The sequence below is a fragment of the Hyperolius riggenbachi genome, chromosome 9, assembly GCF_040937935.1.
Source record: "Hyperolius riggenbachi isolate aHypRig1 chromosome 9, aHypRig1.pri, whole genome shotgun sequence".
NCBI lineage: Eukaryota > Metazoa > Chordata > Amphibia > Anura > Hyperoliidae > Hyperolius > Hyperolius riggenbachi.
The window spans coordinates 158274468-158301129 of record NC_090654.1 but is presented as its reverse complement, the minus strand read 5'-3'; the positions used below and the strand labels follow the sequence as shown (position 1 = coordinate 158301129).

Here is a 26662-nt window from a genome sequence, read left to right as displayed (position 1 = left end):
TTAAAAATAAAAGGAATAAAACAGAAAGTTCTTACTTAGTTAGCTGAGCAGTCCATTTGAATCATGAAGAAAATAGTCCAGTTTAAACGTAGGCATTCAGCTTAAAAGTCCTTTGTACACAACATGCGCCCGGTTCTTCCGTGAGCACATGTCTGGACTTCCCTAGTCGATGTAAATTGAAGAACTGGGTGGAGTTCCTTGCAAACGCTTTTTACTGACCAGAGTTTTGGGGCGGTCACTACCTGGAAAGTAGGTGTGTTGGAGGCAGGGTTACCTCCTGGCAAGTCAGGTTACCACCCACAGACTTGGAGCAAGGAATGTACCAATTATTAATAATTTGTGTAATTCCGCCCCAGATGGGTGCATCGCAGATCCGAGACCATATTCATAAGCAGCATGCGACTCTGTATTAAATGAGACTATACACGCCTAGTCTAACGAATTTGCTCTACGCATGCCGGATAAAGCGGTTTCTCAATTGATTCCTGATAGCTAGAGAAGGATAATTCATGTGAATTATAGACCTGTTTCCTAGGTATCAGGAAATGTAATTTTGGTCTTGCTGTGACAAACCTATTTTGAATTATTAATAAGTTAACGTTCCCTTTGTGTGAAGCTATACGCTTGGAGGGAAATTTTGAATCTCAACCAGTTTGAGCTGGTTTTCCTTTTGGGGAAAGATGAGCTATGTACCAAATGGCTTCTCGGCAGGGGAGCTAGCCACGTGTGAATTCTGTCCTGACCTGAACAGGATGTGGGGGAGGTTACTGTACTTAGTAAGAGAGAGGGAAATTGACATTTATTGTGCATTTACCCAAGACTGACAGGAACTGTGCACGATTATGCGAAAGTCGATGGCGCTAGCGCACGGCTTTTCCGTAATGTTCGTCACATCTCCCTCCTACCAGCCGGACGCACAGAGTGGGTCTGCATGACCCGCTCTACGCGGCGCTTAGCTACTGACCGGGTTCTCGACTTCTTATCTGACTGCCCGTTAGACAACTCACCAGAAGCGTAAGGCCTCATGGTCCGGTGTGTCCCAGTGTCCGCTTTGCGGACGGTGCGATGCACACCAACAGGCTTACCTCTAAAGGCCTGGCTGGGTTTGCATAGCGCTTCCTGTAAGGGAGAGAGTCGTTGGCTGACATCCGGGTCACTTCCTGACTCTCGGGTGTCAGCCTGCGAATCTGGAAGCAGCGTAGCATACCCCTGCTCTAACTGACTACACCTTGGCACAACATTTTGGTCAGCACAACCTAGGTGAACATTAGAGCACAATTTTAAAAACGAATTTGCCTTCACCTGGGTGGCGAGGCTTGCCCCTTCTCCAGGAAGGATAGAGGGTGGACCTGTGGGCAGTTTTGCACTGGGTTGCTTCTGCAAGGGGAAGACATGCAAGGGTGAGACAGGGAAGGAACGGCCTGTCTCCACCAGCTGTTTGTTAACAGCAGACAATGGTGGAGCACTCTGGCTGTCATAGCAGGAGGGGAGGTCTAGGCCCCCAGCTGCCTGCTCTGACACCTGGCCTGCTTCCACTGCCCTGGACGGATATGACCCAGGCAAAACAAGACTGTTACCTCTTAGATTAGAGACTGTCACATTTAAACATACATCATTTTTAGCACTGTGAGATTCAGCATGAAAGCTATTAGCAACATCTGGTACAACATTAACATCACAGTTACGTTCATTTTTCACATGTACACAGGTATCTGGAACAACAGTGACAGGTTTAGAGTCAGACAAACCGTGACTAGACAGCTGTCCATTAGAAACAGGTACCGCTTCCTTGCCTCCTTCCCTAGGAGGGCTAGGTACCATTACCCTGGCTGCCTCCCTCTGTCCCACCCCAAGCTTGTACAGTACCTGAGTGGGTCCAGACTGGCAATCCGGGGTGTTGATCACAGGTTCATAAAAGGATCGTAGGGTGCCAAGATCGGTGCCCAACAGCACAGGCACTGGGATGTCATCTGTCACCCCCACAACTTTTGACTGGCGGCCCCTTCCCCAATCGAGAACAACACGAGCTTTGGCGATGCGTGCGTGTGTGCCACCAACTCCCAAAAGTGTGACACGCTCATTAGGCAGGAAATTCTCCCTGGCTACAAGATGAGAGCGAACCAAGGTAAGCTCTGCGCCTGTGTCGCGGAAACCAACAGCGATCTGGTCGTTAACTTCCACGACTTGATGATTTCCGGAAAGTCGAGGATTTGCTGCTCCCATGACAAGGTAGGCGTGTGCAGTAGAGGATGCGCTAGCCACTTCTGCGCTAGGCTCTGGAGACGGCGTCCTCACCTCGGGGCAGGCAGACTTGAGGTGTCCTCGCTGTCCACAGTGGTAACACTTCGGAACATATGTGGCATCAGGCGGATGAGTAGCAGGTGCAGCATCCGGCCTCTGTGGCTGTGGGACCCGATTCCCACGGTTAGCAGGGGGAGGAGAGCTGGGTTGCATAGGTCTCCCCCCTCTCCAGCTCTGGGCTGGAGGTTTGCGGCTGTCCGGCACACGGGTGGCCACAAAAGTGTCTGCAAGTTCTGCGGCAGTTTTGGCGGATTCAGGCTTCCGCTCCAAGACAAACTGCCGGACATCTGGAGTGCAGCAGTTCAGCAACTGCTCCTGCACGATGAGGTCCTCCAGACCTTGGTGAGAGTCTTTTTTGAGGCCCCGTGACCACTGCCTGAACACAGTCAGCAGGCGACTCTCCAGGTCGGTGTAAGAGTCGGTGGGGCCTTTCTGCAGGGAGCGAAACTTTTTGCGATAGACCTCTGGGGTCAACTGATATTTGGCGATAATTGCAGCTTTTATCGCAGCATAGTCATTGTCTTTCTCAGCGGGTAAGTCCACAAACGCCTCAAGCGCTTTGTCCCGCAAGTTGGGTGTCAGATATCTCGCCCACTGCTCCTGGGGCAGATGATGCTGACGACAAGTCTTTTCAAAGGAGTGTAAATAAGTGTCCGGGTCGGTTCCCTTCTCCATTTCTGGGAACTTAAACTTTGGAGTCCCAAACGGGCCTGCTGTGGGCCGGGGTTCCGGAGCACTTTGCAAGGGATTTTGGCCTTGCGCTCGCAGGTTGGCCATTTCAAGGTCATGTCTGCGTGCGGCTGCTCTCTCCTCTCTTTCCGCTTCTCTCTCAGCAAGCCACCGGCGCTCTGCCCGTTCCGCTTCTCGCTCTGAGGCTTCCATTTCCGCCTGGCGTTCCGAGGCTTCCCGTTCCGCCTGGCGTTCTGCACGGTCAGCATTTTCTCTGACAATCTGCATGTACAGCTCAGGATTTGTATCCGCCAGTCTTTGTAAAGCATGCTGCATTCCAGCCTCAGGAACACAGGAACGGTTGGCATGGGCGGGCTCCTGCCGGCCACCATGCTCCTCAGCAGTTACAGCGACCGGTTCAGACGCGGTACCGTTTTCCTCTGGGTCTGGAAGTGGGTTGCTTTGCTCCAACCGCTCACTTTCCTCTGCCCCAGTTACAGCACCGTCTGAACCAGGAGTGTGCTCTCCCAGCATCTGCTCCGGCTGGGTATTCAGTCGCAACAAGTCCTCAATCAATTGCGATTTCTTTTTTCTATAAGTCACAATGCCTTTTTCCTCACACAAGTTTACTAGGTCTGCCACTGACATTTTCTTGTATCTTGCTGCAGCCATTTTTGCCAAATAAAAGATAGGATAGGAAAAGAGATTGGGGGGGAACTCTGTGCTACACGTTTAGTCTATATAAATGGTAATGCACCGGTTATCAACCACAGATTTTTAATCTGTTCTGGCAGGTTAATCAAATAACGTTGCCGTTGATGTTCTGAACATACACAAATCCCAATAAGCTGCCAAACAAATGTCACAGACCGCTAGGCCGGTCTGCGGGTGGGGTAAATCGATCAGCGTCAGAAATCCTCTTACACGGTCATTTGTTCATCACGAAGGGTAACCCGCATTCGCAATTTGATGAACTGACTCGCGAAGGGAGCGTTCTGATACCAACCGAATCACTCCACACACATATACAATTCAAAGATCTGCCACCAAGCGAGTTACACAGCCCGCTACTGTAATTTTACTAGGACTTCGAGAACACTTTAGTAACCCCTAGCAGTATGCAAGAATCTGGGCCAGATCGTTATGTCTGGGCCGGGTTCTCGCATACGGGTTATAAATGTATACTTCTATTAAACACAGGGTAGCGAGTTCAGGAGAATAGGTACGATTGTGTATGTTCAGCAACAGGTCATAACCGCTAAACGATTTTTAAACGTTTAATAACACAAATGCATTACATACAGTTATATACACCTATTAACATATAAAACGCAGAGCTTAAAAATAAAAGGAATAAAACAGAAAGTTCTTACTTAGTTAGCTGAGCAGTCCATTTGAATCATGAAGAAAATAGTCCAGTTTAAACGTAGGCATTCAGCTTAAAAGTCCTTTGTACACAACATGCGCCCGGTTCTTCCGTGAGCACATGTCTGGACTTCCCTAGTCGATGTAAATTGAAGAACTGGGTGGAGTTCCTTGCAAACGCTTTTTACTGACCAGAGTTTTGGGGCGGTCACTACCTGGAAAGTAGGTGTGTTGGAGGCAGGGTTACCTCCTGGCAAGTCAGGTTACCACCCACAGACTTGGAGCAAGGAATGTACCAATTATTAATAATTTGTGTAATTCCGCCCCAGATGGGTGCATCGCAGATCCGAGACCATATTCATAAGCAGCATGCGACTCTGTATTAAATGAGACTATACACGCCTAGTCTAACGAATTTGCTCTACGCATGCCGGATAAAGCGGTTTCTCAATTGATTCCTGATAGCTAGAGAAGGATAATTCATGTGAATTATAGACCTGTTTCCTAGGTATCAGGAAATGTAATTTTGGTCTTGCTGGGACAAACCTATTTTGAATTATTAATAAGTTAACGTTCCCTTTGTGTGAAGCTATACGCTTGGAGGGAAATTTTGAATCTCAACCAGTTTGAGCTGGTTTTCCTTTTGGGGAAAGATGAGCTATGTACCAAATGGCTTCTCGGCAGGGGAGCTAGCCACGTGTGAATTCTGTCCTGACCTGAACAGGATGTGGGGGAGGTTACTGTACTCAGTAAGAGAGAGGGAAATTGACATTTATTGTGCATTTACCCAAGACTGACAGGAACTGTGCACGATTATGCGAAAGTCGATGGCGCTAGCGCACGGCTTTTCCGTAATGTTCGTCACATATACCCTCAGTTTTCAAGTCGTTAAATATAAATATATACCTGCTGAGCTTTGAAAAAGATGGGATGGCTTGCATGGCTTTTAATAAACATAAAAATATTCTCTGGAGTCGGAGTCAAAGGATCTATGTACTAACTCCAAAACCCTGTTTTTATTGTTTTCTCATAAAGAAAAACATTATCGCATCTAGGTTGATATAGAAAACTTTTTAGCTGCCTTTAATGCCTGTTTTACCAAATTTTTAAAGTGTTTGCTAATTTCACTTTATCTCATGATTCAAGGACAATTAATTTGCATGAGAAAAGTTTTACACTAATTTACCACCTAGTTAGACTATAAATTAATGCATGTGCGTAAAATGGATGATCTCAGAACTGCTAAATGATTCATTTTTTCAGCCGCAATTTGGCTAAAAGGCTAGCTTAACACCAGTGGCGTACCTAGGGCATTTGACACCCGGTGCTGGGTATTATAAGACACCCCCCCCCCCCCCCTCCACCTCCCCCCAAAAAGTACAGGGGCAAAAACTGGGCGGGGCTATAACATGCGACGCGTGAAGCGCGCTGCGGCCAAAAATGGGCGTGGCCATGACCGGATGAGGGCGGAGCTAACTTTAATTTACCGTGAACCTGGGGTGAGAGTGATATGGAGGCTGCCATATTTATTTCCTTTTAAACAATACTTGTTACCTACCAGCCCTGCTGATCTATTTGGCTGCAGTAGTGAACTGAATCACACCAGAAACAAGCATGCTTGTTCAGGGTCTATGGTTGAAAGAATTAGAGGCAGAGGACCAGCACGGCAGCCAGGCAACTGGTATTGCTTTACCCACCTGCAGCAGAGCTCCTGTTCCGGCCTCCTTCCGGTGCGCAGCTCCCACGATCCTCTGCAGCCAGCAACTGAAACTCCCAAAGTCTCCAGAGCAGGGCTTCGGACATTTTACTATAGCCCTGCTCTGCCGTTGCGGTGAACTGACACGGCATCTATTAGATGCCGAAAGTCAGTTCACCCTGGGGGGTGCTTGGAGAATTTTAGGGGGTGCTTCAGCACCCAAAGCACCCCCCCCCCCCCCAGTGCCGCCACTGCCCCCCGTATAGGTAGCTAGTTGCCCCCAGTAAAGGTAGTATAGTTGCCCCAATATAGCTAGTATAGTTGCCCCAGGATAGGCAGCATAGCTGCTGCCCCCAATGTAGGTAGTGTTGCTGCCCCCAGTGTAGCTAGTATAGTGGCCCCCGTACAGCTGCCCTCCAGTATAGTGGCCCCCAGTTTAGATAGTAAAGTTGCCCCCAGTGTAGCTAGTATAGTGGCCTCCATTGTAGCTGGTATGGTGCCCCCCCCAGTATAGATAATATAGTGGCCCCCATAATAGCTGCCCCCAGTATAGGTAGTATAGTGGCCCCCAGTATAGGTAGTATAGTGGCCCCCAGTATAGCTAGTATAGTGGCCCCCAGTATAGCTAGTATAGTGGCCCCCAGTATAGCTAGTATAGTGGCCCCCAGTTTAGGTAGTATATTGGCCCCCAATTTAGGTAGTATAGTGGCCCCCAGTATAGCTAGTATAGTGGCCCCCAGTTTAGGTAGTATAGTAGTATAGTGGCCTCCCCACCCCAAGTGTAGCTAGAAGGAGAGGTGACAGCAGGGATTCCGGTGGGGAGGGGGGGACATATCCCCCTCCCTCACCTGGGTCCCCTCCTTCTGCCCCCCCCCCCCCCCCAAAAAAAATGCGGGCAGCGGGCCAGGTGCAGTGGTCAGCGAGCAGGCGGGCGCGGAGAATACTTACGTCACTTCCGCGTATCAGCCTGGAACGCTGCGTCGCTGTCACGTGCCTCTTCTGCGCCTCCAATGATTGGAAGCACAGAAGAGGCACGTGACGGCGACGCAGCGTTCCAGGCTGATACGCGGAAGTAACGTAAGTATTCTCCACGCTCGCCTGACCACTGCCTCCGGCCCGCTGCCCGCATTTTGAGGGGGGAGAAGAGAGGCAGAAGGAGGGGACCCAGGTGAGGGAGGGGGGGGGATATGTCCCCCCTCCCCGCCGCTATCCCTGCTGTCACCCCTCCTCCTAGCGCTGCTCTTCCCCTCCTGCCTGGCTCCTGCATGATTTATGTGGGGTCGTGGCGACACCCCCCTGGCTGTCTGGCACCCGGTGCGCTACGCCCCCCTGCGCCCTGTGGTAGGAACGCCACTGCTTAACACTGCAGTTTTATTCTTATTCACTGTATGTAAGCTTCATTCCTTGCTAAGGAGCAGCAAAATAAATGATGTAGAGCCCCTAAACTGACCCCTTGAGAAAACAATTTTAGAGCAGCAGGTATAAAAAATAGAGGTTTCAGGCTGGTTTCACAGTGGGACGTTAAAGTCCCACGTTACAGCAGCCAGTAACGCAGCCTAACTCACAGCACTGTAAAATCAATTGTGCTGTTCACAGTGCCCACGTTGGGATACACAGTAACGCAGCACGTTTAAACAAAGTGCTGCATGCTGTACTCTATACTGGGCTAAGCAGCGTTAGACTGCTTGCACATGCTCAGTAATGTTGGAGGAGGAGGTCCCCCCTCCTCCTCTGCAGCCAGCCACATGGCTAATTAATATTCACTGCACTGCAGAGACTTGTGGTAGGACTGTAGTGTTGTCTGGATCATGAACTAATCGTTCATTTGATCCGGATCTTTTTTGTGAGTCGAATCATCCGTATCATCACAATGAAAGATTCGGTTCACAGTGGATGTCTGTCTGGAAGAAACAGGAACATACAGAATGTACAGTGCAGGGAAAGTCCTGTCCTGCTAGTCATTTCACCCAGTCTGCTTCCCTAGTAAAATGATTCAAATGATTCGGTTCAAAGATCCGGATCTTTTCAATTATCCGATCCAAATGATCCGAATCCTTAAAAAGATCCGGACTTCCTATCACTAACCTGGAGCGGCTGCTTTGAGAGCTGCATAACACAGCTCAATCTGACGTCCAACTTCAACACCACCATACGTTGTGTTAGGGGCACGTTATGTGACCATAACGTCCCCTAAAACGCAACGTCTTGGTGTGTAAGTAGCCTCAATGGATTGGTATCATCCGTAAGACATAACTTTTAAAATATTATAATAAAAGAGTAAACATCATATGAAGATTACTGTATTTTTCAGACTATAAGTCACTTTCTCTCCCCCAAAAGTGGTGGTGGGGGGATGTTAGTGTATTTTATAGTCTGAATGTGCGGCCAGGTGTCCCCCCAGCCCACACATGCAAGTTCAGCGAAGTGAGTGCAGTAAAAGCCCTCACCTATTCATCTGCATGCTCCAAGTCTTCCATCTCCTGCTCCAGTCATGATTGTACTGGCATGCTCTGTCTCTTCCTGGCTACCACGACCCTCTCGCTGTGTAATTTTGCAGCACAAATGTGCCGAGGTCATGCATTATTAAAAAAAGAAAAGAACTAGAGTCCCCCACTATTCAATAGAGATAACAATATCGATAGTTTAAGATAATGACCAATGCATGGCTCTGGACACCCGAAATCAGTGAAAAAATCTTTATTCAAAACCAGCTCAGAGGAATAAAAACAATTAAAAACAGGCAGCCAGACCTGGTACAAGGCCCTCAAATGACAAAGGTACACAATTGAGTCAAGTAAGTATAATATAAAGGACAAATGAATAGTTCTACTGGGTATCTCTGTGATAGTAATTAACGCAGTGTCCCAACAATATAAATAATTAATATAGCGCTAGAGACATCCGCTACACAGAATAATATCCCAGGAGAAATATAGAGTAATATAACCATAAAAAACTCCTATAAAGTTCTCTGCTCATGCATGGTGGCGCCAAAGTCACACACCAGCGAGGATGCGAGCGGAAGTGTGTAAAAGACAGATGGCTGGTAACATGCCGCCTGGATAGGTGAGAGCTTCCGCTGTGCTCTGTGTATGCAGTTATTACCGTAGTGGTTAGTATAGCTGGTTAGCCAGTGGGGATTAGTGTACCTGGTGGATAGTGGTGATAAGTGTAGCAGGGGGGCAGTCGGGATTAGTGTAGCTTGGGGGCCCAGGGAGCAGTGTAGTTTAGAATATAGACAGCTTGGGGGGAAAGCTCAACAAGATGCCCCTGCACCATTGACGCACCAGGTTTAGAATTTTTTTCCTGAGTTTTGTCCTCTAAACCTAAATGCATCTTATGGTCAAGAGCGTCATTGATCAGCAATGAGAATGTATGCCTTTTCATAGCCAGAAAAGCTGCTTCTTCATAGGCTTTGTGCATTGTCTTGTCAAAACAAATTGTAATAAAAATATATATTACCATAGCCCTTGCCATAGAGACTAGCTAAGGGCAGTAGATAGAGCACAAATAATGTTCAAATATAATGTTGAAATGATGGCAAGGGAAAAGAATATGCAGCCTAAATGATTCAGATGGGTGTGCTGAATGTACAGTGTGTCGGCATGTTGCTAGATGTCACCGGAGGGCCAGAGGAGACAACGACCTCATTAAATAAGGCAAGTGGTAACAAATGTGCAAGGCAGCATGGATTAATGCAATCAATAAATAGAAACAAAAATTTAGTGTTAGTAGGAAATGGTTCCATGTTCAGGTTTTGACTGTCTTTCATGGTTATGCCCATAGCTCACATCTGAGACATTGGTGTCTCTGAAGCATAAAGTGAAGAGAATTTTCCCCAGAGGACTCAGGCCATAGTAACATTTAAACAGATACTAGCATTTCCTCCTGTATCTGAAACTTAAAAGATTTTGCTTAACGTTGGACTTGATGACTACAGACATCTTCTACCACAAAAACAATACACCTTGACTATATACCACATACCAGGAAGAGTAAAGTCCTTTTATAGCTTGTTCCTCATTGCTCCATCGAGTAGGATTTTCATATTTACAAGCACGACCTCCACACGTCATGGAACACTGCATGTGGCCTGGGATGACATGGCGAAGGCGTTCCCCTACTTTGGTGTATTTTGAAGTCGGACGTCTGGCAATTCCTGACGTAAAATTGAAGAATGAAGTTGTAATTACTGGTGTAGAAGAATTTTTCAAATAACTATTCTGCCAATGCATGGTCAGTATAACAAAAAAAAATAAATTTTGAAATAAGATCCATTAATCCAATGGCTTCCAAAATAATTGGTGGCAGTGGATAGCCTTGGAAAATTTTCAAACATGATCAGCCAGGTAGTCGTTATTACATTTTTATGTACAAATAAACAGGATACCCAATTATGTTATAAACATCAAGACGGCCAGGATTTTACATAGTGGCCTAATAGAAACTAAAAGCCACACACATTAAATAAAAATAAATAAATACAAATGAAAAGTGCAATAACACAGAAATAAATTGCATATGATTGAGACTCACCCAACGCATGTGTTATTCAGGAAAATCATATAGAGCAGTCAGATGTTACAAAAGTTTAGTTATTGTAATTTGGTAGCTGTACACAGTTCAGTCCAAATAATTCTAATTCCAGCAGATGTGTCTTCTATTGTATTTATGGAAATAATTCTCATGCATTACAGGGGAAAATTGAGAAATCTGTGGGGGCATAGATTCTGATTATTACATTTACACTTAAAATCTGATTGGAATAGATTACATCTGTTTGGTACATCCCCACCCCTAAGAAATCTATATTATACATGTTGTGAATAAATCAATCAGGCGTTAGCCTGTCTGGCACTGAATCAGTTCAGGGATAATAAGGGTGCATCCTAGACCTCTCTGCAGACTAGATCTGTCCTTTCATAGGCACAATTTACATTAATATCTAAGCACAGAGGACAATAAAACTGGAATCACAACTCTGTTCACTCTGTCCACTATAGCGAAAAAAGTAGGCAGTTTAAACCTGACAGAACAGACAGAATTTGGATTGGTACATCTCCTTATGGGGATTTCTCAGGGTTTTCTTTGTTTTCAAAAGCATTTCCTGAACGGCAGTTGCTAAGTCTAACTGCCAAAATAGTAAGATACCAGCCAGCCTCCCTACTCACTTGCACACTATTTTGCAGTTAAACTTAGCAACTACTATTCAGGGAATCCTTTACAAAAGAATGAAAGAAATACTGAGACACCCATGAGAAAACCCCTCGGTTACTTTTTTTCCGCTGTAGTGACTCTACATTATTTCACTTTAACTTGCTTTGGCTCCTGCTGCTTGCATTAACTACTTTCGGACTAAGGTAATTGAAATCTACGTCCTGTTTTGGTGGGCTCCTGGCTGGCAGGAGATAGTTTTCAATCACCGTCTGCAGCGCGTATTCGCCGTTTCTGTCGCTCCCCGCTGATTGCCCCACTCAAACCCAATGTTTCTCGATGCAGCTCACAGGTTCTGCCTGTCTCTATGACTGCAGAGCCATGTGAGCCGGTCAGGAGCTGATTTCACTGGCTCCTGGCTGTGTCTATCAATGTAAGCCGGTCCTATTGGCTTACATTGATAGACATGGTAAGGAGCCAATGAAAGCGGCTCCTGACCGGCTCACATGGCTCTGCCGTCATAGAGACAGCAGACCCTATATCCTAAGGATCCTGGCGTGCGACGATGATGGCGGTTGCGGCTGGTATGCCCGGCGATTCTTCTTTTTTGGCAGTTGGAAACAGCAGTAAACAGCCATTTCCCACAATGCAATGAGGTTCACAGACAGGAAACTGTCAGGACCATGGTCCTGACATCACACTGTGGGAGGGGTTTCACCACAATATAAGCCATACAGACCCGCCTGATGATCCATTTGAGAAAAGGAAAAGATTTCTCATGGGAAAGGATCATCCCCTGATGACGCTAGTTTGCGAAAAAGGGAGGGAGACAGGCGGCACATTCATACTGTCTTATACTGCTGACCCATACACGCATGCAACTATCTCTGTGTTCCCATTGCATGGGCCCATATGTAAGTTTTGTTTTTATGCTATTTTTTATGCTGTTTTTACTATGCAAACGCTATATTAAACGGTTTACACTTGGAGTAGTCGTTTGTTTGTTTTTTATGATGTTTACTGATATCCATTTGTGAGATGAATCAATGCTGAATTGGTGGATCCTGGACAGACTGTTGCTTCCTGAAGTTCTACCAAATCGTTCATCATACAACCTTATAATGTTGGTTGTCGCCAGCTGGTAAGCTTCTTTCCTTTTTCTGGGTATCGATGATTGCAGAGTTGTGCCGTGACCCCAACATTCCCTGTGGTGGAGATTTGCCTGCTCTTATTCTTTGCTGAAAACTTGTCTTCTGTCTTTGGATTCTGCGCTGATTATATATAATTTACCTGTTTGTGAACTCCACTTTGTTTCCTTGGCGCTGATACACATATGCAAACCTATTTCACATATTAGCTTCACCTTTTAACTTGTATTACTGAAATAAATTAACTTTTGCACGATATTCTAATATTTCAAGTTTCACCAGTACATCACAACATGTGGGAACACTCCTGTACTGTAAGTGGTAACATAAAATTCAGTGGACTTAAAGGAAACCAGAGGTGTCGCCTCACAAAGATTTTTTACTTACCCGGGGCTTCCTCCAGCCCCATAAGCATGGATGCATCCCTCATCGTCCTCCATTCATCCGCAATCAGCCCTGGTAACTGGCTCAGTCGGGTCCAGTCTGGGTCTTTTGTGCATGCGCTGACCTCCTGTGCATGCGCAGAAGACCCTGGCAGACGTCACTGAGCCAGATACCCTGGCTGACTGACGCTAAATGCAGGACCGCAGGAGGAGAGCGAGGGATGCATCCCTGCTTATGGGGCTGGAGGAAGCCCCAGGTAAGTAAAAAATCTTTGCAAGGGGACGTCTCTGGTACACTTTAAATTGGATCACACACAACGTGCGTTGCATCATAAATAACAGCACTAATCAAAAAGAAATGCACACCTGTATGCACAGGAGTTGGCAAACACTGGTGCTGAATTCATAGCCAAATGCATCAACAATTCCAAGGACGGGTCAGCGCACAATCAATTTGCAGGAAAAGTGCAATTTTATTGTCCCATCACATACACATGCTAAGACATCTGAACGTTCACAGATGATTGTTTTGGGGCCTGATACCATTTTTACACTCTGCCAGTAGTACAAGTGCGCAGCACCTCAGTGGCAATTCTTCTCATATATATGAGGTTTATATTATATGCCTACAATGTACTGTATGTTGCTATGCATAACTTTTGCACCTAATGCATATTGTGGTCCTTGCTCAGCACGGCCTGATGTTGAGCATGCAGTTATGTACATTCCTACACACACTGCGGTGGTTTATTTGATGCATTGTGGTATGATTGCCATGGAGACAAGGATCATTGATCAGGCAGATGTCCCCCGTGATTTACATCACCCATTGGTGACTGTGTCGCCATGACACAATGCCACCTGGATTCATTGCCCTTTTTGGGTCATATGAGCCTGCTTGTAACCAGCATTACACGTGCACAGAGTTCTCCGAACGTTGCATGGCAATGAGGCTGGGTGCTTGGTCGTGTGGGAGTGATGCAGGACCTTGGCCCCATCATGTGACCTATCAATCCCACCCTGTCTATTGACAACGCTTGCTGTGTTTTTAGGAAGGGACATTACTACTTTTCCTTCTGTCCCACCCTCTTCAGATAGCACAGCAATGATTGGAGGATGGGACCTTCCTGATCCTCTTCCTAGGTAAGGCAAAGAACTGGGGCAACAGCCACCACCAGATCGCCGATTCAGACAGTGGATCAGTGGGATCACATGCCGGGCTGCAGTGATCCTTGTCCTCAGAATGGCCTTGCTACCCAGATGAACAGGCCTGTGAACCAATGATTTTGAAAGATTATGTCAAACGGTTTTGTAATTACGACTGACATTCATTACCGTTGCTGGGTGAAGCAAATGGAAAATTGAGAGTGTGTGAGTTACATAAAGGTTTTTTTATTTGGGATTGGTGCACTGATGATAGTACATGATTATCTGGCTTGTACCTTGACAAAGGGAACCCAATTGGTCCTGAAACGATCGTCTGCAAACGGTCAGGTGCCTTAGCATGTGTATGTGATGGGACAATATAATTGCTTTGTACCTGCAAACTACTTGTGTGCAGAACCTTCCTTTAAATTATTATAACTGACAGCACTACACATAGTGGGAACGATCCAGACAGATTATAATAAGATTTTAAGTTTACTATGTCAAAAAGGTGACATTTATTTAGTTATTTTAAAAAAAGTGCTTTGGAACTGAACTTTAGTAAAATGAAGAAATGTGAATGGGACCGTGCTATTCACCTTTCCCAAAACAAATCACTATTTGTTTGCATTATATCACAAGTCATATCAAAAGTGGACACACTATATTTTTGTGGCCCAAATACATATCGGTAATTATTTGAAGCAAAAATCTGTTGTGTGCACAGTTGTACCTCTAGTCTTTAAAGTGTGCCAGAGCCGAAGCTTACGAAGCTTAAGATCCTATTGAGGCTTCCCTCGCTATTCCTTGGTCCCCAGTTGCTGAGCACAGTCCCCCGGAAGATTAGCGACAATACATTGTCGTTAATCACACCGGTGCCGCGCAGCTCCTTCTCCTGGTTCAAGTGCACGCAATAGCCTGCTGAGCCACGGGCTCCGTGCTACTACGCATGCGCGAGTGGGCTCGCGTGGCCACTGCACGCACTTAAACCAGGAAGAGGGGCTGCACAGCCCCAATGCTTAGCAACTAGGGGCTTGTTACAACCGAGGGAAGCCTCATTAGGATCCTGAGCCTTCCCTCTAAATAGTAAGTAGCAGATTTTGAACCTGAGCTTCGACTCGGATATGCTTTAAAGAGAATCTGTAGTGAGAGGTAAATGAAGGCTGCCATATTTATTTCATTTTAAACAGTACGTATTGCCTGGAGTGTCTCTCGGAGCCTGTGGCTCTGATAATTTAAGCCATTATCCCAGAAAGAATTTTCAGATCACGTGGATAGTTCAAACACGGCTGAAGCCCAATAAACAAAATGGACAGCACAGCCGGGCAATATGAATTGTGTAAACAGAAAACAATATTGCAGTCTTAATACCCCTAATTTTAAAACAGGATCACTAAAATGTATTTTTTTTGTTGGATCACTAACATCCAGTGCTGTGATGCAAGGATTTCTGTGACAATGTTTTTCACGCTAGTTAGAATATTTCACCTATCCAAAGAATAATCTTCCAACAGCCTTCTGTCTTAAAGTGTACCAAAACACACCATGGCACACTTCCGCTTATTAATACTTACCTGGGGCTTCCTACAGCCCCCTGAGCATGGTGGCTTCCCTTGCCGTCTCTTCAGATCAGGTTAGTGCTGAAGCAGTTCCCCATAGTTTGGATGGGCTTGTGAGGTGTAGGTTTGCATTTCTGTCTTTTTATGCATGCAGCATTGTGATCACTTCCTATAACTGTGGAGGCTGATGCCAGGACAGGGATCCTCAGCCCGGCCAATCTGCAGTAACAAGTGCCATGTAGCTTCCCAGCCGGCTGCAGCACACGGAATAGATACAGGTAAGATCCAAGGTTTTCCCTGAGCTGGGAAGGGATGAAGGCAGCCTCGCTACTTATGAACCTCCGAGTGGGTACCATCACACCGATCACCTGAGGTGGGGGGGGGGGGGGGGGGGCTTGCAGAGGTGAGGGGAGAGTGATAGATGTGGGAAGGCACGGAGGCAGCCTAGGCTGGCAGTGACAAAGGATGGCTCTCACAGCTGTGATCATAAAGGGGAAAAGGTGGAGCGCAATTCATTTCAGATATTGGCCGCGTTAGCACAGACACTTCACATTTTGGCCGGACAGAAACCGAAGTGGCCAGACTTTGGGTTCTGGATGTAACATATACAAACTCAGAGGAGTGCAAAAACAGGCAGGGGCCCAGGTGTTCTCACAGCCCGGGAGCACGCTCTGCAAGCTACAACTCAAGGGGAGCAGGAGCAGCACAAACAGCCCCCAAAAATGCTCTCACCACCTGTGGGGACCATCCATAACTTCTCCCTCCACTAAAGAGATTTCCCACAAACCTCCTCCCACAAGCATACCAAAAACACTGAGTTGGTAAGAACTGACTTCAAAGCAGCACCTGCCTTATAAATAGTCAGCAGAAACCTTTCAAATTGAAGGCACAGTATGTGCATTCAAACTGCAGTACCAGATTATGCAAAGGCTGGACTGACCCCACTGTCACCTGAAAATTAAAGGTAAACCCTCAACTACACATAAAAGGTAGAACTCTAGTAATAATAAAAACAACTTGCATGGCATTTACAGTAGTTGCATTATTTACATAGATTTGCATTCAGTTGCACTAATGGAGGATGCTCATTTCCAAAATGGTTTGCATGCAAAGGCATTCTGTACTAAACCTTTCCTAGACCTATTTGTACATGTGTATATATTTTTAAATCCCACAGGTACGTTGGTTTCCAACTTACATATTAGTGGTAGTGTCCCTCTTGGAGGGTCCTCATGGTGGTGGAAAGGTATAGTGCGGAATGCCTTTGCATGCTAACGGTTTTTGAAAGGTTAATCAAGCATATTAGAAAATTTTCTCTGGGAAGGTGGAAAAAGTTTTGGAGGCGTGCCAACCACATAACATTGTATTAAACTGAATGAGTGGTACAATGCTTATAGTATCAGTTCTCTATAAAAAAAAAAATACTGATGAAAGCTAACTGGCTGAGAGACATCGATCATTACTACCAATCGGGGAGTGACAGATAACTTGCCGTATCTGGCCCTTAATTTACTGCTCAGTTGCAGTCATTCATCTCATCTATTATGTGGATGGTCCATACACTATAGACCATTTTGAATCATTCTAAACAAATGAGAAAACGAGAGAGAACACTGAGACCCCTATATAGTGCAGTATGTACTGGACTGATGTGACAGAGGTGCTAGGCTGAGTCATAGACACTTGTTGCTGTATGCTTCATTCCCTATTGCCTGATGAAGCGGGGGCCACCCCTGCAAAAAGCGTTGCTTTGACCCTTTGGAGTGTATATACAGTATAAATACATTTGCTTGTTGATATAATATCAACCTGTTTTTGTGTCTGCTTGGAGGAAGTAAGTCCAAAACTGCCTCCACCGGGTTTTTTTTTTTTTTTTGTTTTGTTTTTTTTAAGTTTTAGCTATTTTTATCCTTTTGGTGCCTCAGTTCATTTCCACATTATAAGCAAAGCTTGTTTGTAATTTTTTTTCATGGCTTTAGCCTTGTTCGAACTTATGGTAAACATTACAATACTAACTAAAAATATTGTTTCACTGAAAAACTCTATAGTTACCCTTGAAAATTGCAACTTGGAACTGTGCTGATACATAATAAACATCCCTACAACATGCTCAAGCATTACTCACTGCTTCAACCTCTGAGAATATCCAAAAACAGCATTGCAATATTGTAAAAACATATCTTTTTGTCAGGAGGATGCTGGTATTCACATCTCTTGTGCTGGCAGAAGACATTGCCACCATAACTCTTTCAGTGGACAATGAGAGGACCTCAATGGCAGAGCTTTGCCTTTGTGGGAGATGAATAGATGGAAGGAAGTTGGTCATGATATCCACAACAGAGAGCCTGCGGTGCGATTCCTGCATGGTGTAAAGCCAGCAGCCAGCTGTGCACTGACCTACTGCATCTCTCCAAGTGCCGAAGACCACACAACTCGCTGAGTAATGTGTGCACGTGAATTTATACCATCTAATTGTAATCAGTGATAGGCTGAAAGGTTTCTATAGTAACAAACAGCTCAGCTCGCTGAGGTTTCTGAAAGAGTTGTAATGTACGTTTGCTGGGCCAGCTTAAGGAGTATAAACTCTTAGCTGAGTTCAAATAAAAAAAACAAAAGGATGTGTGACTGTCTGTTAAAAGCACTATTAGAACTCTAAGAGCTACTGTGCGCTACGCAGAAAAGTCACAAAAGATTCATCTTTCTTTTGCATAACTTGTATATGATAATTTTTGTGACTTTTCTGCGTAGTTACAAGTCATCAAAGGTTAATAGGAGGACTTTAAGCCTGATGCATGAAGCAGCAGTACAGGCAGCGCTCGAAAATGTTATCAGTACTAATGGCATGGGGGCAGCACGTTATCCTATTAGAGCAACGTAACTTTATAGTAACAGTCACCCTGGTAACATGTGTTGCGCTAATCGAGTAACACGGGCTACCCCATGCTGTTACTACCAGTAAAATTGCTGTGCATTGTGAGTGCACGCAAATTTTACTGGTGCTTTGTGCATTTGAAGCTTAATTTTTGGCATCGTTCTATAAATACGATTTGAGAGCTTAGTACGCAGAGTGCCCAAATGTTACCTTTAGGTCTCAAAACATTGAAGCTGAAAGTCCAATTTCTTTTATAAATGATGTCATGTGACCAGGACAGTTTTCAGGCAAACACATTCTAGGCCATTGCCTGGAGTGCCATTGGTCCTAGGGGACGCTATGCCTCTGGTTTTGCCCCGCCCTTGAATTAAGTTAAGCCCTTGGACTAAGCCCACCCCAAGTAAGTTCTATCACCTGCTTCTGCTGCATGTATGCAGCAGCAGTAAGTTCAGTGTCCCAAGGAACAGCAGCTTTGCCGGTCCCTGGAGAGCAGACATGACAAGGTACGGGTAGTGTACATTGCAGGCAGCCTCCACTGTGTCCTTCTGTACCACCTCTCCCCCACCATGCATACCTCTGCCCCCCATGCCTCCTTCTGTCCCCCTTTGTGTCACCTATCTCGTTCCCCTTCAGTCCCCCGTGCCACCTCCGCCCCCCTGTGCCTCTTTCTGTACTTCTTTGTGACCCCTTCTGTCTCATTGTGCCTCCTTTGGTCCCCCCTGTGCCTCATTCTGTCCTCTTGTGCTATCTCTGCCCCCTGTGCCTCCTACTGTCCCCCTTTGTGCCTCCTTCAGTCCCCCTTTGTGCCACCTTCCATCTCCCTTTACCTCTATATGAATCTAGTGGCTAGATAGTGTACTGGTTAAGGGCTCTGCCTTTGACACAGGAGACCAGATTTTGAATCTAAGCGCTTTCTGTTCAGTAACCCAGCAACTATTTAGTGACGAGATCTTGGGCAAGACCGCACACTGCTTCTGCCTATAGAGCGCATCCTAGTGGCTGGAGCTCAGGCGCTTTGAGCCCGCCAGGAGAAATGTGCAATATAAATGTTCTGTATCTGTCCTCATGCCACCTTCTGTCCCCCTTTTCCTCTCTCAGCCCCATGCCTCCTTCTGTCCTCCTGTGCCTCCTTCTGTCTCACTTTGTGCATCCTCCTGTCCCCTTATGCTACCTCTGCCCCCTGTGCATCCATCCCAATGTCCCACTGTGCTTACGTTCCTTCCGTCCCCCTTTACGCCTCCCTCTGTCACCCTGTGTCTCCTTATGTCCCCTTGTGCCACTATCTGTTCCCTTCCCCCTTCTGCACTCCCCCAGCCCAGTGTGTAAATGCAGAGTATAGTGCAGCAGAAGCTGTTCTCTCACCTCCCCACCAGAGTCCAGTGCTGTGTCTGTGTGACCATCTTGTCTGTCTTCTTCTTCCTTTAGTGCTGACACATCACTCTCCTCATGTTGCATGTAATCATGCTACATGCAGTAAGAGATGCTGGGCACTGGAGCGAGTGGTACGCAGAGAGGTGAAATCACAGCTTCTATTGCACAATAGTCTGCACTTACTCACTAAGCTGGGGGAGTGCAGGAAGTAGGTGTGCAATGGAATGCTGGAACCTGGATCTGCACCCTAAACACCACATGGTTTATATTCTCATGTGTTTGTTTTTTTTTTTGGGGGGGGGGGGGGAGGGGGGCTGATTGACATAGGACTTCTTGCCTGGAGTGACAAAAAGGCTAGAAATGGCCGTGCATGTGACCTGAAGCAGCCCAGCTCAAGAAGAAAACGGCTATAGAAACAAAGCTGTCGCTGTTTGCCTTATTATACTATTCACACTTACAGTGGGGTGGAGCATACAGTATACAGATCTCTGAGATACCTGCAGCTTATCATGCTTGTGCAACAGAAAGTGGATGGTGAAGAGGTTTATGACTACACATTTTAAAAATGATTTATCTGTAATGAGTTCTTGTTCATAAGAGAGCTGGTTTAGCCAGACTGCCTGAGCTGGACTGCATTGGACTCCATCATTAGGAAAATACCAGCCTGCATGGTTCATGACATAAGAACCTTATGGGAGAAGACCTTTTTCCCCTCGCTTGCAAAATCCATGTCAAGGACAAGGGGTTCACCCCTACCTCCGGTGCCCAGGAGTGTGGGTAACTAGCCAGGCACATGTGGGGATAGGTCCTGGGGGACTTATGGTGGAATCTGGAAGCACTCTTTAATAAGGGAACCTCCATATGTCAGACTTCTTCTAGGTAAATAGGTTTATACCTATTTATAGTACAGTTACAAAATATATTTAATTAAATAAAAAAATAAAAAAAACACTTAAAAAAAATCTGTTAATTTCTATTGCCGTCGTCTTTTTTCTGTGTACTACAGTCTTCTGTACACCTCTGTCAGCCCTCTTTTTTATCTGTTATCTTGCTTACAGATCTACTTCCGACTGGCACTCCCCATGGTTACTGCCGCTGCACCTCTGTCAGACCTGCTGCTACAGTGCTGAGAACCATGATGCTGAGGAGTATTCCCATTGGCTTGTTTAGTGGACCAATGGGCAGGGCTGGATTTGTACTCTTTAAAGGGAATGTCCAAGCAAAATAAAAAAATGAGTTTCACTTACCTGGAGCTTCTACCAGCCCCATGCAGCCATCCTGTGCCCTCGTAGTCACTCACTGCTGCTCTGGTCCCCCGCTGGCAGCTTGCCGACCTCGGAGGTCGGCGGGACGCATTACGTACATTTTTACGCATTGCCGCTATGCAGGAACATTAACACTTACATTTTTACGCGTTACTGGTTTAATGCGTAAATTTTTACGCATTGAACCAGTAATGCGTAAAAATGTATGTGTTAATGTACCTGCACTAGCGGGAATGCGTAAAAATGTACGCAATGCGTCCCGCCGACCTCCGAGGTCGGCAAGCTGCCAGGGAGGTACTGGAGCAGCAGTGAGTGACTACGAGGGCACAGGATGGCTGTATGGGGCTGGTAGAAGCCCCAGGTAAGTGAAACTCATTTTTTTATTTTGCTTGGACATTCCCTTTAACGCCCAAGGCCACTGTCACCAACCGTCCCCCTCCAGTATAGGTAGTGAGAATACCCGCCCCCATTCCCTCCAGTATAGGTAGCCAGATGACCCCTCCCTCCAGTATAGGTAGCCAGATGACCCCTCCATCCTTTCCCTCTAATATAGGTAGCCAGATGACTCCTTCAATCCCTTCTTTTCCCACCCCCCTTTCAGTATAGGTAGCCAGCTCACCTTCCCACTACAGCAGCCATCAGTTTTACTCATTGCTCGTCTCCGGTGCAGAAGCTTCTTCTTCCTTTCCGTCTCCAATGCTGCCCAAGTCCATAGCCACCGGCCACAATACAAACGTGCACAGAGAACAAGGTGGCTGCTGCACAGGTGGCTAACAGTGCTAGCTTGATCTCCCTGCATTGCAGCATTTGCAAGCTTGCAAATGCTGCACCAGTTTAGCCTGCTGCTTTGGTGCCCTTGTTCTTGTGGTGCCCTAGGTCATGGCCTCGGTGGCCTTGGCCTAAATCCGGCTCTGCCAATGGGCAGCCATCATGGGAGGCTTAAAGGGGTTCTGTGGCCATTTAAAAAAAACAAAAAGTGTCACTCACCTGGGGCGTCTACCGACCCCCTGCAGTTATCAAGTTCCATGCTTGTTTTTGTAAACGCCCACAGAACCCCTTTGAAGATGCTTTTTTGTTGGGGCTCCCATTTTAGAGTGTTCAAAGTAAAATTGAAAAGCAATGGAGAGCAGCAGAGAGGGGAAGCTGCAGTGCAGTAGGGCCAACGCTGCTGTAGCAGGGAGATGCGGTGCCAGGTAGAGGTGTGCTGCATGTCATAGGGTTTTTTTTCTTCGGTGATTCTTGTAAGGGCCAAAAATACCTAGGTGAGAAATAGGGAGAGCTCGGGAGCCCAATGGTGCAGTATTGTCAGGTATAGGGAGGATAAAATCATATAGATAGATACTCACAAAGGTGGGTTGCAGTTCCTGCAACCACCATATAGGCCTGCAGGGAATTAACCGTCCCTGCTCGGTACTCCAGGTCTTGCTGGATACTGGATGGTCGCTCTCCTGTAGTACGATAGACTTTCCAGAAAAACTGCAAAGCTATTAACTCCAAAGGAGGTCTGACTGGTAGTCGGTAGGATGGAGGCACCCAATGTGTGTTCTATTTAAGTATTTTAAAATACAAATAAAAAAATTATATAATAAAAAGAGAGGTAACTCCAGAAGATACAGACACCAGTTCAACTGGAAAAAAAGTTTCGCGTCTCACGAGCCACGGCCCACCCCCTCAGGTCAACACAAAATGCCTCAATAGCATAGGGGATAGAGAGTAGGCACCTCTAATACCAATAGCTCAATACTTTTAATAGAACACACATTGGGTGCCTCCATCCTACCCACTGCTGGATGTCATGGATGTGTCAGGGAGCCCGGTACTGTAGTGGCGGGTAAGGGTCAGGGGTAAGCAGCAGGTCCAACTGAGCTTGGGGGAGTGTTTGACATTAGGGGAATGTTTGAGTAACCAGCACTGTAGTGCCAGACATCAGAGTAGTGTCAAGATGCCTAGCATTGTGTTTCCTTGTTTTTTAACACAGGTGCAAGGTAGCAGTGCTGTGGTGCTGAAAGACAACTCCAACATTGCTTGGCAGCTACTTGCAATGCTCAAGTGAATGATATGCAGGGTCTTCGTGCTAAGCTATTACCCAGGAGAAGTAGGTAATTGAATTTGTCCGTAACTCCTTGAGGTGAAAAGAAACGTGTATGTTTCTTATCGTATGCAACTGCCTGGGCTCTATAACACACGAGAAACACTCTGAAGTTAAAATCTTACCTATACTAATGCTGGCCACACTAATTTAAGCTCATGTAAACCTTACATAAAAAAAACCCCTCAATCCATTAGTTCAGCACAGCCCTCCTAGTCTAAGGGTGCGTACACACATCCAATTTTGATTGGCCAATTTTACCACTTCCAGGTAGTATGAGAGCCTACCTATGCAGTATCCAACATCTGCTGGCTCTTATGCTACATGCAGGTGCTAATATTGGTCAGTGGTTGGCCAATCAAAATTGGATGTTTGTATGCACCTTAGCAACTCCTTCAAAGAGCGGAGTATGTACGGCAATGTGATGCTTTTATCCTGCTTGGCAATGGTCAAAGTGCTAAGATGATGGCGTTGGTCTCAAGTCCTAGAGACTTATGGTGTGTACACACTTGAAAGATTAATGAAAGATATCAGACCAATTTTACCCCCTTCCATGTAGTATGAGAGCCATACTCTACACAGTCTATTCTATTGAGCTGAACTCCCCATCAGATAAAAATCTTTGCAAGATCCTGCACACAAAGATGCTGTACACATTCAACAGATCAGTATCTGCAAAAGATATGTTCCTGCAAAAGATCTGTTTTTGCAAAATGCATTCACAGTCTATGATATCTGTAGATCCTCATACACACCTTGAATGCATTTTGCCGGAACGGATCTTTTGCAGGAACAGATCTTTTGCAGATACTGATCTTTTGAATGTGTACAGCATCTTTGTGTACAGCATCTTGCAAAGATTTTTATCTGATGGGGAGTTCAACTCAATAGAATAGACTGCGTAGAGTATGCTCTCATACTACATGGAAGGGGGTAAAATTGGTCTGTGATCTTTCATTAATCTTTCAAGTGTGTACACACCATAAAGCCTGGTACATACTTTGAATTATGATTGGCCAATCACTGACCAATTTTACCACCTCCATGTAGTATGAAAGTGAACAGATATTGAATATTGTCAGCAGATTGTGTAGGTAAACCCTCATACTGCATAGCGGTGGTAAAATTGGTCAGTGAGTGGTCAAATCATAATTGAAAGCATGTACCAGACTTTACTGTAGCCAATGCAAACATATGCCTGGGCCACCTAGTGTTAGTTTATTATTATTATTATTATTATCATTATTTAGTATTTATATAGCGCCAACATCTTCCGCATCACTGTGCAGAGTATAACATCTTTCCACTTAACCGTCACTCAGAGGAGCTCACAATCTAATCCCTACCATAGTCATATGCCTATGTACAGTATGTATCGTATAAATTATAGTCTAGGGCCAATTTAGGGGAAGTCAATTATTTTTCTGTATGTTTTTGAGATGCAGGAGAAAACTGGAGTGTCTGGAGGAAACTCACGTTAACATGAGGAAAACATACAAACTCCTTGCATATTGTGTCCTGGCTGGGATTTAAACTGGGAACCCAGTGCTGGAGGGTGAGAGCTTTAATCATTACGCCACTATGCTATTTATGTGAAATAGGAGCATCCAAATCTAGGCTAATAAAAGTAACTAGAACATAACCAGCGAAAGTTTGCATCTTCGACCAAGCTTTTATTATTATTATTATTATTATTATTTATTATTATTATTTAGTATTTATATAGCGCCGACATATTACGCAGCGCTGTACAGTGTATATATATATATATATATATATATATATCTTGTCACTAACTGTCCCTCAAAGGAGCTCACAATCAAATCCCTACCATTGCCATATGTCTATATTATGATCACTGTGATTGGCTGAATGTTGGGAACACGTGATGACATGATTGGAGAGCATGATTGCTGACTAGTCTTAGAATCTGGGTATTGAGTCTGCAAGCTACAGAGGTCTAATGATAAAGGTGGCAATCCAATTCAATAATCAGCACTTTTATCTGTTTCCTGTGATTACCAGTTTTGTTGCTAATTATTAGCAATACATGATGATCACCATATTTATGAAGTGGTCAATATGAATTTATAATTTATGAATCGCAAACAATAACCATTTAATTGTTTGCTAATAGAAACTGTCAATGATATGTTACAAATTCCAGCATGCATGCAAATGTAATGCAGATTATACAAGTAGCTTGGAACTGAGCCAAAGCAATGCGGAATTTCATTGGTCTGAAGGTAAGCTGCATCCTATTTGCATTAAATCTGCATGTAAGCCTGATTTATCAGCATCTCATTGGCCATCTCTAATTGCCAAATAGCATTCTCCACTTAAAAGTTTAGAACACAACTGGCTTTCCTGCAACATAGAGTGAAGAAAAGGGTGTTTTTCACCTAAGCAGTAAAAAATGGGGCAAGAGCCCTTATAGAAAAAAAAAAGGCACCGCTATAGGCGCCTATAATAAAAGTGGCATGCAAGGGAAATTTGATGCACAGTCCTGGGAGCTAGCAGGCACCTCAGGATGCCAAATTGTACCTTCTTTGCCACAAATCGTGGCTTTTAGAAGGCAAATTTCAGTTCCCGGAGGTGCTCGATTAGCAGCAAAAGGGGGCAATTCCGGCAGACAGACTTGCAGAAAGAAAATTGGCTAGCAAGCCATTTTTTTCCCACACTCCTGTCCGCTGAAATTGCCACCTCACCCCCACAGCTAATCGGGCATCTCAGGGCGCAGAAATGTACCTTCATAGACACATTATGTATTTATTTTATTTATAATGCTCCAACATATTTTGCTGACGCATATCGTGGCTTTGCGGAGGGGGTTAGCTTTAGCAGGGGTTAGGTGCCACGGGGAGTTTAGGTTTTGGCACCACCAAATTGGGGGATAGCTGATATAACAAAATTACTTTCAGATCCCCATAGAGATGTGAAGGGTACTGTTCAGTGTTCGTAGACATCAATAGTTCCACAGATGTAGTGTAGACTGGAAAACCGTCCAGTTGTAAGGGCTTTCCCTCAAACAGGCCATTTCTTCTCGTGTTTTCCTTCTTAACTATTTCTACAGCGTAAAAATAACTGCGTGGGCAATCTCAGCATTCATGTTTACAGATTATTATACTACAATGCATCTTGAGTGAAGTGGAATTGTACCTGCACATCTAACCACCCTTCTTTACAAGCAGGGAAAAATATGTTATTACTGTGTAACGATCAGTGAAGCACAGAGAGGATCTGATTACCGGTGATCTGCAGTATCACTGGGAATACAGATGTATACCAGATTATAAGTGATCTGCAGTATCACCGATAATCCGATATACCAGCTAACCTCTGTTCACCTGAGTAGAGTGTAGTGTTTGGTGTAACAGTAACACTTTTAGGACTAAGCCTCAGCGCAGTAAGGTATACTGCACGGATTCCTTCCGAAGACCTGGACTCTCCGAGACGGGAGGAGTCAGGCTGCGAGTAGGAAGGATTGTCTAAAAGTAACACTCTGGAGGAAGTGTCACTGATAGAACGGGGAACCGCCTCCAACAGTGAGGTCGGTTCTCGAGGTCGGACAAGCCAGGTCGTACACACACGGACAGATAAAGTACAATATCAAGAGGCAAAGGCGGAGTCAGGTACAGGCAGGG

General features: G+C 45.4%; 1 protein-coding gene across 3 annotated transcripts in view; it reads right to left on the bottom strand.

The window, feature by feature from the left end:
* PTPDC1 (protein tyrosine phosphatase domain containing 1) overlaps nucleotides 1–26662 on the bottom strand; it is a 310105-nt gene that overhangs the window by 112029 nt on the left and 171414 nt on the right. For 2 of the 3 annotated variants that reach the window (XM_068253617.1, XM_068253618.1), the window contains exon 3: nucleotides 10019–10190. In XM_068253617.1, the coding sequence (XP_068109718.1) occupies nucleotides 10019–10190 (172 nt within the window). Of the gene's footprint in view, nucleotides 1–10018; nucleotides 10191–10567; nucleotides 10614–26662 lie in introns of those variants that run through there. The other variant, XM_068253619.1, reaches the window with a different exon arrangement.